The sequence below is a fragment of the Apodemus sylvaticus genome, chromosome 13, assembly GCF_947179515.1.
Source record: "Apodemus sylvaticus chromosome 13, mApoSyl1.1, whole genome shotgun sequence".
NCBI lineage: Eukaryota > Metazoa > Chordata > Mammalia > Rodentia > Muridae > Apodemus > Apodemus sylvaticus.
Window position 1 is genome coordinate 54,735,556 of NC_067484.1, and position 14,861 is coordinate 54,750,416.

Here is a 14,861-nt window from a genome sequence, read left to right on the forward strand (position 1 = left end):
AAGGGATGATGGTGAGCTCATGTACCATGTTCATAGTGAGAAAAGGGGGCAAGGCAGGGAGACAGAGACAGAGAGAGAATATCTGAGACTCTGAGGTCTCAGATTCCTCTTGGTTGGATAGCAAGTGGCTGAGATAGAGAAAAAGAACTTATGTGATAAAAATATAATGTATTTATCTACCATGTGATGAATTGGTCTTATCTATAGACTCACAGCCCTAGGAACTGAAGGTGGGTGAAGACATTTTACATCTTTGACATTTTTCACCTTTTCTATTTATTTTGTTATTATTAGTTTTAAATTCCATCTGGTCAAACAACATCAGTTTTTTTGAGACCAGGAATTAATTGATGCCTTGGCTGTATTCTCCATGTAATACAGTCATAAACATGTCAGAAAGTAGCCAACAAGCACAGAGTTGATGGCTGAACAAACACTTCAGTGATCTCATGGGAGGCACAGTTTTCTGAATCAATTATTTATGTCTGTATACAGATATAGGCCAAAGAACTGTGTGCATATTTGTTGCTTTGTTGTATAGCATTAGACCCTTGCAGTACCACTGAAATACACACAAGTGTGCACATCACCTATGTAGGTGTACTATTGCTCTAGCTTCATCTGAATCTTTATCATCCATTGACATTGACATCTCAAGATGATAGCTAGAGCATGTCTCACCTCCTTTCTTTAACAGTAGGGTTTGTCAATCTGGTACCACTGAAACAGATCATCAGATTATTCGTAATTCTTTGGAATGGAAGAATGCTTCCTGCACTGTGGGATATTGAGAAGCTCTTCTGACTTAGACTCAGCAGATGCCATTGGCACACACCCTCAACTATTACATAATTATATTTACATATTACCTTATATTACATAGAAATATTTACATAATTAAGTTCTGGTGATAGGTACACAAATTTTCTACTATATTAAAATGTGAACTGATTATGCATTAGAAAATAAGCATACCAAGTAATTTGAAAAATTCTAAGGCATTACCAAATGACCTCCTCCAGCAGAGGGGGAAAATCACCTCAGGAGAGATCTACTTTTTAGAGAGGAGACTTGATTTCCAAGTTGAAATGTTTTGCTTCCATCTTTTTGTTGTTGTTGTTGTTCCCACATTGCCTTATAAAACCCTCTACATATGTTGTCATCTTAGTAGACTTCTAAGTGAAGGGCCAGTTCACTGTTTTAGTTCCTGCAAACAGTGGTCATTAAATGACAAGATTGCTATACATCCCAATGCTCATGGGTACCAAAAGCCTGAAGGTTACCGAGAGGAGTTGTGAAGACTTATCTTGCCCTTATCTAAGCTGTATCATTTCAGTGCATGGGATGTGGTTACACAGGCTTTTGTGCATTCCTGTTTGCTGTCCTATTTTATTATGAACAAAGGAACAAAGGCTTCATTCCCAGCTTCTCGGCTTACTTGAAATTGGGTAAAAGCATACTCTCTTCCTGCATTTGTGGATTGGTAAATCATGTTCTATGAAGAAATTCTAACTCCAAGGAGGTCTGAGGCAGGGGAGACAAGAAAGACCAAGAAAAACCATGTGGTTGTCTGCTATTGCACAGTCAGCATTAGCCATTTTTACTATACAAATGAGCAACCAGAATATTAATCCAAAGGGTTAGCTAGGGTAGTCACCTCATGCTCACTAGTTCTGGGACAATACTGCTCTCTTTGCAAGAATATGACATTTTATGACTCCGTTCACAGTCCCTTGAGACCAAAAGCAATCTGGCCAAGTCCAGTGGCATTGTGTTGGAATACACACCTCTCCACTGAGCTAGGCCTCTGCATTGGATACGAGATGGGCAGGCTGTTAGTAGCTGTTACTGTGACAAAATCCCCTAGAAAACCAATTAAATCAAAGATAAGCGCATTCATGCTGATGCTTGGAGAAGGCCTTGTCCATGGCCACAGCTGGCTCCTTGTTTGGGGACAGCAGGGAGCGAGGCAGTTCATCATACACTGGTGCTTCATCACATCATAGAAATAGAATATGTTGAAACAAAGTGGCTCACCCTGTAGCAGCTGAAGTAAAGAGGAGAAAGTGGTCAAAGTCCCAATACTCTCCTTAAGGGAATGGCCCATGACCTGACTGCCTTCCACAAAACCTTACCTTATAAAGGGTCTCCAGCTCCCATCAGCCACACAGGTTGATAACCAAGCCTGTAGCATGTGGTCCTTAGGAAGTCATGTAAGATCTAAACCAAAACAGTCAGAGAATACTCTGCTCAAAAGTATTATCCGTGACAATAATTCAACCCCCCTCAAACCACAAATCTGGATCAGTTTTGGAACATGCAGAGACCTTGTAGATAAGGTAAAGTATATCTGTGCTATTTCCACTCACTGGGACCTAATACAAATGTTTTCATAGAGAGTGGTATGTTTTGTTTGCTGAAGCATTTTCTCTACAGTTTAACATGTAGTTTTTTCTCCATTTTATTCAGAGAATCCGTGACCTAGAGGATAAAACAGACATCCAAAAGCGGCAGATAAAGGACTTAGAAGAAAAGGTATTCATTAAACTCAGTTATCTCCTTTGTTTAATCTTAACATGGTGTTGATCTTGCCTCTGAACTTTCCCTTTCTTCTTGGTTACTGTGTCTGTAACAGGCAACCATAGGGACACCAAGAGTAGTGCCCACATTTACTAGTCAACACCAGGATTTTCGACAAAGTTATCCCATCAGCAGCCTTGGTGTTTTTGCTATGTGTGATTTTGATTCCCTTTTCTGCCTTCCTCAACTTAATTTCCAATATTTTTAAAACTTACTCTATCTAATTTGCTTTTTCTTTCAAAGATATTTTAGTACCCTTAAAAAAACATTCCTGTAATTTTAAAAAAAATCTCTTTCATCCCTGGGCTTCAGCAATTAATTTCAGAAATTGAAATTGATACCAATAAGTGCCATTTTCCACTGTAGTTAGAGAAATTTCTTCCGAGTCTATGCTTGGGCAAAATAAATAATAGTGCTCTAAAGAGGGAACTTAGAAAGATTGTGTGTTGACGGAAGAGAAATGGCTCCATCTTGCACAAAGACCGGTCCTGCCTAACAGGCCAGGAGCATTCAGCTGGGAATGCAGAAAGAGTAGAAAGGGTCTCTCCCATGTACCTGTCTCCCTGACTGGAAGTAACCACCCAAAGCCCTGGAATTGAAACAGCTTGTTTGGCAGCAATGTCCATGGGATTCAAGAAGACTGCAGCAAACAGTTTGCCACTCCTGAGATTCTGATGAGAAGTGAATTTCTCTCAAAAATGCATGAGTTCACATATGTGAGTTCAGAGAGGTCAGTGGGGTCTAGAAGCTATATCACCTCCAAGGGGAGAATCACTCTAGAAGTGGAGTAATTCTATTAGGGTTGCCCCTTCATCTCCTATCAAAATAGATCCTGTGCAAATTTGAGAAGAGAAATTAAGACTATTATCAGCTGTCAGAATTTAATGAGTGTGGCACAGTCATTTTGCTTCCTAATATTTATAGAACTGACCTTCCTGAATGTTTATGAGAATGAAGTAATGAAGCAATTGGTGCTGAATAGCATCTTAAGGTAGTTAACTGAGCTACTTAAATGACAAGGCAGATGACACTTGAGAGAGGTGGAATGGGAGATGAGGTTCACACTTGGTGTTCTGCACCCTTGGCCTCACTCCCTCTTGCCCGGCAGCCTAAACCAGCTAAGAGTCCTTTGTGATGGCACACTCTTCCTTTTCCCCCTTGGAATAATGGAAAGCCTATGCAGGTTGCACATAGTGTCCCTGCTGGGTTGGTGTGGCTCATTCCCATGCACAAAGTTGGTGAGAATTAGAGGTTATCAACAAACTACACAAAACATTCTCTGTGCGCAACAGTTCAGGCACCCAGTGTACTTCCTCTGTTATTTCCATGGCTTCATAGAATTAGTCCATGAGATATACACAGCAGATATATGGACCCTTTTATTTATGTAATAAGCAATGCATCAAAGGAAGTAAACATCTTGCCCAAGATTATCTGAACAGTCTACGGAAAATCAAGATGAGAGGCCTGTATGACCAACTCTAGGTCTGCTGCACTTCAGGAACTAGGAATATGTAATGGACTGAGTCATCTCTTCACACTCAGCTCAACCTTCTCCATGAAGGATCAGTGGGAACCCTCCCATTCTCCCTCATTCTCTAGTCTTCTTGTTATGTGTGTATTTTCAAGGAATACTTTTTAAAAGCCAGGCTTGGGCCTTTAGTCTCAGTCCTCTCGAGGTAAAAGCAGAAAGATCTTTGTGAGTTCAAGGCCACCCAAATCTACAAAGTGAGTTCCAGGACAGCCAGGGTTTATTTATTATTGCATAAATAATCCCTGTCTCAAAAAAACCAAAATCAAAACAAAACAAAAACCATAAGGGAAATACTTTTTAAGAAGACAAAGTTTCATTTACTAGAACAAGTCATCAACTTGTAAATATAAAATATTAACATATATTTATAAATAGATAATAATATAAGTAAATAGAAAAATAAATAAAAACTCATCAACTTATAGCTTTCAGCATATTATTTTTACAACTTGGTTGCAATAATGTTGTGAAAAACATAAGAGGTGGCAATGACAGAATTATGCAAATAGCCATTCAGGACCCAATTCTAACATGCTGTATTCATAGGATATTCATGGCATAGTGGACATGCAGACCACCAAGGGAATCCACACTTGAAAACGTACTTGCTGTGTGATATAATTAATACACCGTTGATTTTATTCCAGAACTTCATAAACATGAGTCTATTCATCTGATTTTTCTGTTCTCTAATGAACGATTTTGGTAAAGAGATCAAATTAGACTTTTTATAAGTCACACATGAAGAGGTGTATTTCAAAATGAGGACAGCTGGTATATCACTCTTTTATTACATAAAACACCCGTTGATATAGAAGTACCTTCCATACCAGTAGAAGGAACATGCATTCAAAGTTGCACAGGATACCCTAACTTATAGTTTTATTTCTGTTTAATTCCTACGAGTGTCCCATCTTCTTGAGTGTCTTCCACTCACAGTGATCCATCACAAAACTCCATAATATTCTTCCTGCTGGGTCTTGGTCTTAAAATCTGTCACATTAACTAAGAGCTTAATAAACATAGATCTCTGGTTATATTTTTGAAATACCCTCCCATCCCTGAAAATGAAATAATGTACACAATAAAGGACAACTCAGAATATCTGGGCTCTGGCTCTCCATGTCCCTGAGAATGTATAAAGTTAGACTACTGACTTAACACTCTGTACTTGTTTTTTTATCATCCATAAAATTTGGAGCCAAATGCCAAGAGCAATTGCCTGTGAGACTCCCTTGCCATTAACTCTAAATTGTATGTATCCACATTAGAGGTACGGCTCTGGCAAGAGGTGAATGATTGCACGGTGTTTTGAAATGAGGTAATGTGGGAAAGCTGAGGTTTTGTGCTACGTGGATGGCTGAGGCAAGTTCAGATTCACATAATCTCCTTCTTTTTCTTCTGCAGTTTCTCTTTCTATTCTTGTTCTTCTCTCTTGCCTTCATTCTATGGCCTTGACGTCAAGGTGCCTCTTAAAGGTAAGATTCCATTTATCCCAGTGATACTGCTCTAGGACGTGGTTGATGAGGACTATGTTACACGTTGCTATTGCATCATGGTTGTTTTTCCCCCAAAACTAAATGGTTTAGCCAATCATAAAATGAAAAATGGGTCCAATCCAGGTTGGCTATTTTTAAAATATAAAGTCATATGGTGTAAAATGGATGTGTTTCCTTTAATGGTATTACCCTGAGAAGTGACAGTCTCTGTGAATCTTAGTGTTCTCCTTGTGGCTGTCCATCACATAGAAGGTGTTATGTCTCTGTCCACCAACTGAGAAAAATATCACTGTCTCTTTACTATTTCTCCAGCTTGAAAATGCTGATTCCCAGACTCAGATAAGCTAGCCATTATCACTACTGCAACCCTGTCCCCAAACTTTCTACATCAGATGTCAGGAAAACAGGATATTAAGTGCACTTGGATCTCAAGTTTTGGGAAATAAAGTCCTCTGGCGGCCACTACCAAAGCCCTCTCTGCTGAGCACATGCATCGGCAATTCTAGCTCATAGTTCTCACTGCTGAAAATAACACACAGAAGTCGTCTTATCACATGCTTCCTGAGTGAGACCACTTGAGCTGATAGAGTTGATGGGAGGTGGGAGTGAAAGAGAGCAGAGATTGGTCTGCATTTCACAGCAAGGCAGATGGTCCTGGTGCCCAGTCTACAATGGAAACTGCAAATCTCAAAACTGCTGTTTACAAAGGGGGTTCCCCTGCCTTTCTATATATACTCTCTATGGACCACTTTTGACCATGATTATGTCATGAAGTGACATTATCCAGAGTTTCCTTTCTAGGCTTCATATTAGCTGTTGGGTTTTTTTTTCCTAACAAGCAGAAAAAAAATAGAAAAGACACACTTTCCCTTCCCATGAGTACTAACTTCATTGCCTCCCTGCAAAACACACAACTAAGAAGGCTTTAAAATGACCTGACTTTAGGAGAGTCAAAGAAAAAGGCTCGCAAAGTTTACACACTTTGATTATCAACCGTCCGGCTTTATTTCTTCTTCCAAAAGATTTTCCTTATAGTGAGAAAACTATCCAATTTCTGGCAATACTTTTGCCGTCCACTGAGAAGACCAAGTCTCATAAAGAGAGGGAGAATATAGCGTGTAAAGGAAGAAGGCTGTAGTAAGGCAGTAATGGGGCCGCAGTGTCCGCAAACAGTTCCTCCTTAAAATAAGCAGATACAATAAATAAAGAGCCAATGCCACATAGTAACTTAGAAAAGACAAACGGATGAATACCAAGTGGAAAGGAAGGGACCTCCAGTATCACCAGCACTCACACTGTCTTGTCCTGAGAGTTAGTCTGAGCAATAAGTACTTTCAATCCTCATCAACCACTCTATGAGGTGAGTATCACTTTTATTCCTGTTTTATGACCAGAAAAGTGGCGGTGTCGGGTGCCTGTCTGCTAGCACACAGCTGTACTTGGCAGGGCAGGGTCTACACTACTTCACATGCTTCATTCCACAGGCAGTTTTAACCAGCAAAAGCAGGGCATCTCTGCCGCATCCTAAAGGACCTGTGCATTCATTCACGCATGCGCAGCATCTTCTGCCGTCTTGTGCGCCATGCAGCCACTGGCTTGTGAAATCACACTATGTCATCATTGTGGTTTTTGCTAAGTTTTTAGAAGTTTCTTAGGAGTGTTCAAGATTGGATGTGTGCTTCAAAAAGGCACACAACTGATACTTAATCGTTCTAAAATGAATAGCAAATGAATGGGATAATAAACCTGGTCAGTATAAAATGCATACAGAGAAAGTGAGAGTGGTTTTTAGCTACAGCTGAGAATCACGGGAGTCAGTTATAGTGTGGATTCTGTCACTGAATGTAAGTGTGAGAGCAGACAATGTATTTAATCTACATGAGCCTTTAAGTATTTTCCTTCAGTTTGGTATGTGTTGAGAATTAAGTAATGTCACGCATGAAAAGTACTTACCAAATTGCCAGCAAAATAATTAAATAATTTGCAATTCTTAGATATTACTACTTTTAAAGTTTTTACATTTGTTGAGTTTCTTATACAGATAGTGAAAGTAACTTTCTGTATTTCCAAGCAGATCGTAGCCTAAATCCAAAAGAATGTTACTTCTTTTCACAAAATAGTCCTATCTGAATTAATTTATGGAAATATAGCACTACTAAAAAACTGAATGATGTTGTCTGGGTCTGCAATGCATCTATATAAAGATCGAAAGAAGGGGAGAGAGTGATCAGATTGTTCATAGGTAGTAAAATCACACTAAAGATGATTTTGTATATATTAAGCCAAAATTTACTCAGTTCATAAACACAAACTTACATATGAAGATATGTTCTGTTTAAAACAAAGTGATTCATATTTGTGCATTTTTTGAGCAGTACTGTAAGTGATCCATGATAGTTTTTAAAATGTATCATTGTTGCATATATATATATATATATATATATATATATATATATATATATATATGTATCTGATTTCAGTCTCCAGCTCCAGAAAAAAAGGGAGGTGAGGGGAGTTCAAAGCCATATTCTAATACAAGTAACAGCCCTGTTAAGTAAATGCTATTTTCTTGTTACACCTTATTATTTTTTATCTACATCCCACTTAAAACAAACAAAGCAAAAACTTCCCAATACTGGATGATTAATGAATATTAGAGTTATTTTTCACAGCATAGAGGTTAAAAAGTCTTCATCCAGGCACTGGCATGGCCTGTATCTGGGGTGAAGTCATGGTTTCTCCTTCAAAGATCACAGACAGATTGTTGTATGTTCTATAAGAGACAGTATGTCCCCATACAATAGAGGAAATAGAAGGGCAAAAAGAATCTACTTTATTCCCTCTGGATTTTATGGGAAAATAATTCAGCCCATGAAGATATCACCTCCTTTGTCAGTAGAAAAGTCAAAGACACCTTACCCTGTGGCTTCAATCAGTTTTCATTCAGTATTTCCACATTACAACTCTCATGAATCAATTACTTAGCAACAATCCTCAATGCCATTTTTGTTTTCAGTAAAATAGATATAACAGTGCCTATCCTAAATTTATATATATAAATTTAGATCTTGGTCGACATTTCTAGGGCAATAGCATAATCTTCTAGGGCAATAGATAGAAACAATATCTTCATGCTTTCATTTAGATGAAAAAATTGCTACTTAGATGTCTTAGTCGGGGTTTCTATTCCTGAACAAACAACATTACCAAGAAGCAAGTTGGGGAGGAAAGAGTTTATTCAGCTTACACTTCCACATTGCTATTCATCCCCAAAGGATATCATGACTGGAGCTCAAGCAGGTCAGGACACAGGAGCAGATGCAGAGGCCATGGAGGGATGTTACTTATTGGCTTGCTTCCCCTGGCTTGCTCAGATTAGTCTCTTATAGAACCCAAAATTACCAGCCCAGGGATGGCACCACCCACAAGGGGCCCTCCCCTCTTGATCACTAATTGAGAAATTGCCTTGCAGTTGGATCTCAAGGAGGCATTTCCTCACCTGAAGCTTCTTTCTCTGTGATAACTCCAGCTTGTGTCAAGTTGACACAAAACCAGCCAGTACATTAGAGAAGCTGAAAAACTTGATACGACAACAAAGAGAGGTTTTTCTCCATCCTTGTCATTAAGCAAAGCACGGAAGCCGGTCTTCTTGTGATGTCTCTGGCTTTCACTAGGAGACAGAACATTATAAAAGAGAGTTATATTCAAGTGGAAATACAGACAGCAGTGCTTAATGAGGAACAGGGAAAGTCCCATGGTCACAGCTCAGTTTCAGGGACATTTCAGTCAACAAAGGAGTCTTCCTGCAAAACCCTAAGGCAGTTCTCCTAGGGTGAGGAAGCATGCCAGCGGTTATAACTGTAGAACAGAAAGAGTGACATAAAAGTGAGTCATAAAAAGTTGTAGGTGAAGTAGCTTTTAAAGTAATATCTGGCAATAGTGATAACAGCTAACATCTTAGGGCACTCTCTATGAAAGCTGTTGATGTCTTTATATGTATCTTGTTTCAATAGACCTTGGAGCAAATAATTATTCTTTCTTCAAATCTCAAAAATTGTTCAGCTCAAAAAACATAGAAAAGAATGCTCTTATCTTTCTTTTTAATTTATTTGGGGTTTTGGTTTGGTTCTGATGCCAGGCACTAAGTAAAACCTGCCTTGTTAAAGAGTTTGCCTTTTTTTCTGATTAGCTGTTAATACAGATGAAGGCTGATAAATTATTTTCCTCTATCTTATAGAAAAATCAAGAACTCGGATCATACCCCCAGAAGGCAAATGCTTTTAAACCTTCAAAGATGGCAAAATTGTTTACACCGATGTAAGGGAAATCAAAAGCTAAGAATTACCCTGTAGCCAAGACTATGTGCTTTAAAGCCATTATTCAAGGTTTCTTACTTGACAGTTTATAATGACCCTGTTGAAAAAAATCTACATTATATGCTGCATTTAATGAAATGTGTGTATGTCAAACCAGAAGAAGAGAACTATAAACATATCTTGCGTGACAAAAAATTTCAGCAGTGGAACCAGTTTCGGCAATCAAGAGAAGATGTGTCTTGGACATGGAACCAAAGTTACAATGAAACATTCAACTCCTGCTGTGCAGGGGGGGTCATTTTAATGTAACACCACACCCCATGGAAACACTATTCCTGACAATAAACATCATTTTAAAAAAACAAAACAAACAAAATTGAGAAAAAAAAAAAAACAGCAACCCAAGGGTGGGCGGGTCATAAAGCACGAGGAATAATACCTTTCAAGAACTATTTACAATAAAATGTTTCGTTTGAAAAGTCTGGTTTCTTACTACAGGGATTTGCTTTTCTGTCTTTATGATTGCTTTAAACTCAGGAACAGAGACATCTATGATGAGGAGGGAAGAAAAATACTCTCCATTTTGTTTCTCCAAAAGGTGGAGTGGGGGATAAGAAGTGGATCCCAGTTACCCTACAAGCAACCAAGCCAAGGGACTCTGGGGAGTGTGACATGGAATGGAGTTAGAAATCTTTGCTTCCTTGCCTCATACCACACAACTGCATTTCTCCACCGTGGATGGACTGGTCTCATCCGTATTGAAAGTGGTGAAGAGTACACTCAGAAGTCGCAAACTCCCCAACTTAGCTCTCTCTAAAATATCAAGATCTATAGGGAACTAGGGCCAGAGGGCAATTCTACATCCTCCAGATTCAAGTTAAAATTGCCTGCAGATGAATATGCTATCCAACTCATGTGAAAACCTCACAGAAGTGATGAGAAACTGACTACCAACAGTGGAGTTTTGCCAGAGAGCTGTGGATATTGAATATCCTCTTATACCCAGAGCAACCTGAACTCTTGTCACTTAGAACAATAGCATTATTTTCTGAGATAGCTGTCTTCAACGAGATGGCTCTACTTTTTTATAGACAATACTGACAAGGTGGTTCTCTATCACAGGCAGATAGGCAACTGATCCTTTTCCTAAGTCATGCATTACTGAGTCTTGGTTTCAGCAATGACAGTAAATAGATCCTCCTGAAAAGCTGATTTTACACCTCCTTGACTGTAGATAACAAGGCAACCTCAATTTTTCAAATATTCAATGTTTTCTTTCTGTGGTTAGAATTCCCACATAGAGAATGTGTGTAGGGAGCCAGAAACTCTTTCTATGAAATACTACACAAATAGTTCCGTATGTGAATTGAGTATATTCTCCTTCAGTTTTAACACTGGTATTTTCAAAGCCAGAGCAACTGAAGAATCTTCAAGACAAAACGGAATCCTGGGGTCCCACATTTTTTCCTTGTATTTAATGCTGACCCAACTTTTTGGCCCAGTCACTGAACCTCTCTGTGCCTCAGTTTCCTCATCTGAAAAATGGGGGTTAAATGTTTTTTTTTCATAAAGTTTGTTTGCAATTCTGGAACAAGAGGTGCTTAAGGCAGCACAAAGTGCTTTGTAACTGTTATAAATGCTGTGTTATTTGGCTTCCCTGTACAATGAAATAGTTCCTGAGTTTGATTCAAACAGCATAGCATTACTGAAGCTTCCCCATCAAGCTACCTAGGACATTATTAGCAATAAATTGTAAGATTCAAAAACCACAATGTTAAGTCGTCTATAGGAAATAGATTGACTCATACTGTTGAGAACGACAGAGAGCATGTCATTTCGATGCTAAGCACCCCCTGTGCTCTCCTGATTGCATAACATGTCATTAATCAAAACGCCACCATCACCACAGGAGAGTCAGCCATGCAACCATGGGTTAGCAAGAACAGAAAGCAACAAAGAAAGCCGATTATTTTTTTTCTCAAGGAATGTCAGATGATGTGTCCTAATGCAAACCTTTAAAAAGTCAGAACTATCCTAATGGATTCTTTGTCCAACTAAGGTAAGTCCCAGATCCCAGAGATTAGCAGGTTCATTGTGCAGTTGATGTGAAACAGGGTACATCTACTACGCCAGCCACCCAGCTAACTCAGTCCTGTATGGAACTACACAAATGACTTGTTAACCTCTTCATTATACTTCATCTACTATGATGGGGCTAACTTGAGAAAATATATACTTCATCTGCTCCATATATTCCTTCTCCTTTTGCTTTCCTTATCAAAAGCCTGGTGGGTAAATTTTCATATCAGAGAAATAAGTGTCTAAATTATTATGAATGTTAGTAATAGGCCATGTTTTTCCCTGCTGTAAGTTGAATTGCATAAAACCCATACTGAACTTCTGAGAGGCTCAGCTGCTTGAGTGATCATCTCTGAAACTTTGATTGGGGAAGGGGGAGGCTTTCTTTCTGTTTAATATTGAGATCAAGGAAATTGCTCTAGATCATAAGCTCAATGGTAACATCTTTATCAGGTTTTCGCCATAGTCCTCAGAATGAATGTTCTAATATTTAGACTATGGAAGTTTAAATACTTTCATAGATTCCAAAACTACAATGATAGCAGTGTTGAGGAAAATTGGAGGTATGTGCTTTGCTTATCCATGGATCTGTGAGAATGGATTCTATCTAAATGAGTGCTTCCATGCATATGATGTTCAGCATAGCCAAAATGTACCACTAGTAATGGAGAGTCCAACTGTGACATTTTTTTCTCATCCCCCCCCACACACACACACAAAAAGATACTCACTACTCAATTCTTTTAATTTCGGTATCTGTACTTTCCAGATACACTTGGCTACAGATTTGGAGGCAATTAGCATAATAAAAGTACATTTAACTACTTTCTTTTTAACCAAGTATTCATCTTTTTGAATCTGACTGAAGTAGTTTGAGAGAAGAGAAAGCTCCTGTTTAGCTTTGGAGAGTGAGATTTCCATAAAAGAAATGCACATACTCTATATGATAGCTGTTCTACAGAACAAGGTCAGCAATGTCACCATCTTGTTTTCAGTGCCATCTAACTTTTATTTCAGTTAGATCAGCACTGTCAGATCCTGCTTGGCTTACATGTCAGCTAAATTGCTGTGAAAAGTAAGGTTTTAACAATGGAAGGATATACTTTGTTTTGCTTTTTTTCTTTAATTCAGAAGTAAGTTCTCACAAAAGTATATAATTCTTCCCAGCTTATGAGGTACCGGTCATCACTGGAGTCAGAAAGGGTCTTTACTTGCCATAGGACAAATAAAATTTGCCAAATCATTTGTGTTGTGGTATTTTATTTCAAATTCTTTTTGTTTTGTTTTGTTTTGTTTTTCACTTGAAATAAATCTTGCCTATTTATTGTTAACTTTTTTCTATGAACACACTATAAAATCTCTGTTCAGAACTTAAATGGAATTGATAAACACCTTTTATAATGATGCTTATTATTTTCAGTTGCCTGGTTTTTCATGGAAACGGTAAAAAAAGAGCACTTGTTGGTTATGTGTTGATATTTAAATAACTAGACCATCTCTGTGATGTTACATCAAAACGGATGACCACTGTACTCAAATTAAAACATATAACTGTGTTCTTTTTATTTGTCTAAGAGTGGAATGGAATATGCAGACATACATACATACACACACACACACACACACACTAACCCTCTCTTACACACAAACACAGACTCACACACACACATGCACACACACAAACACACACACACAACACACACACACCAGTGTGTGTACCAGGATAAGAACTGTAGGGTTCAGCTTTGTTGATTGGCAGCTACACTGCTTTTTTGACTTTTTTTATTGCCCTCTCTCCGTCCACCCTTCCCTCCCACCTTTTATTTTCTTTTTCATTCTGGTGCTACAGGTTGAAGCCAAGTACCTGTGCATTCCAAACAGCACAGGTGCCTGAGCATTCTAGACAGCACACAGCTGTATCTCCCCATACCCCTGCCCTGGTAATTTAATAAATTCTAGGGATTAAATTTGGTCTACTATATGGAAAACACATAAATATAACTTTTGATGTATCAGTAATGCAAGTAGATCTTAAATGACTGTTTATGCCGTGAACTAATGCTTCCAGGATGGATGCAAGCCCCTTTTCTCTTTAGATGGGGGAAAGTACACGAGACAAAGATTTACTTATTCCAAACTGCTTTCTACTTTTCATATAGAATATGTCTAAGGACTAAATTTCAGACATATCTACAGGAGGACTTTCCATGATGGAAGAATGGGATTGGTTCTCAGGATGCCACTTCAGAAATGAGCAGGACGACTTCTCATTGCATCCCTGATTTTATCAGTTGAGTTCACCCTAAGTAAATCATTTATTGCTGGCAGAACCTGAGCTGAACTCTTAATTTGAATTTTAAAAGACATATGTAAAGGGGCAGTAGAGGAAAATGGATTGTAATTTACTACATTCACTCTAGTGTGGCAAACCCATAATTGACTCAGTAAAGCTTTCTGGTTTTATTTTGCTATTTGTTTTTGTACTGTAATCTTCATTATATATACTCCTACAGAGTGGCAGTGGTGCAGACAAGCGATGTTGAGTCCTCTTTGCCTACACGAAGACTCCACAAACTCACTAGAGAGTGAATGATCCAATTTTCCAATCAGAAACAGATCTGGAACCTGATAGAAAACCACAATCACTTAAGTTTGACAGACACCTCACAAAATGTGCCTATTTCCACTCTTATCTAAACCATCTCTCCTGAGGAAGGCAGATCAAAATCTAAACACTTATAGATATAAGATGTACATAGTCATGCATATGTATCCTGTACATAGTATGGTGGCGCAGACATTAACAGCTTTGCACTTCAGACCTCGACAGAAGACCTGAGAAGGTGCTTTTCT

General features: G+C 38.5%; 1 protein-coding gene across 2 annotated transcripts in view; it reads left to right on the forward strand.

Moving 5' to 3' along the window:
- Window positions 1-5,572, forward strand: part of Jakmip2 (janus kinase and microtubule interacting protein 2) — a 50,357-nt gene extending 44,785 nt beyond the window's left edge. For both annotated transcript variants that reach the window (XM_052155412.1, XM_052155413.1), the window contains 2 exons: window positions 2,470-2,535; window positions 5,522-5,572. In XM_052155412.1, coding sequence (XP_052011372.1) covers window positions 2,470-2,535; window positions 5,522-5,572 — 117 coding nt within the window. The remainder of the gene's footprint in view (window positions 1-2,469; window positions 2,536-5,521) is intronic.
- Window positions 5,573-14,861: the final 9,289 nt, after the last annotated feature.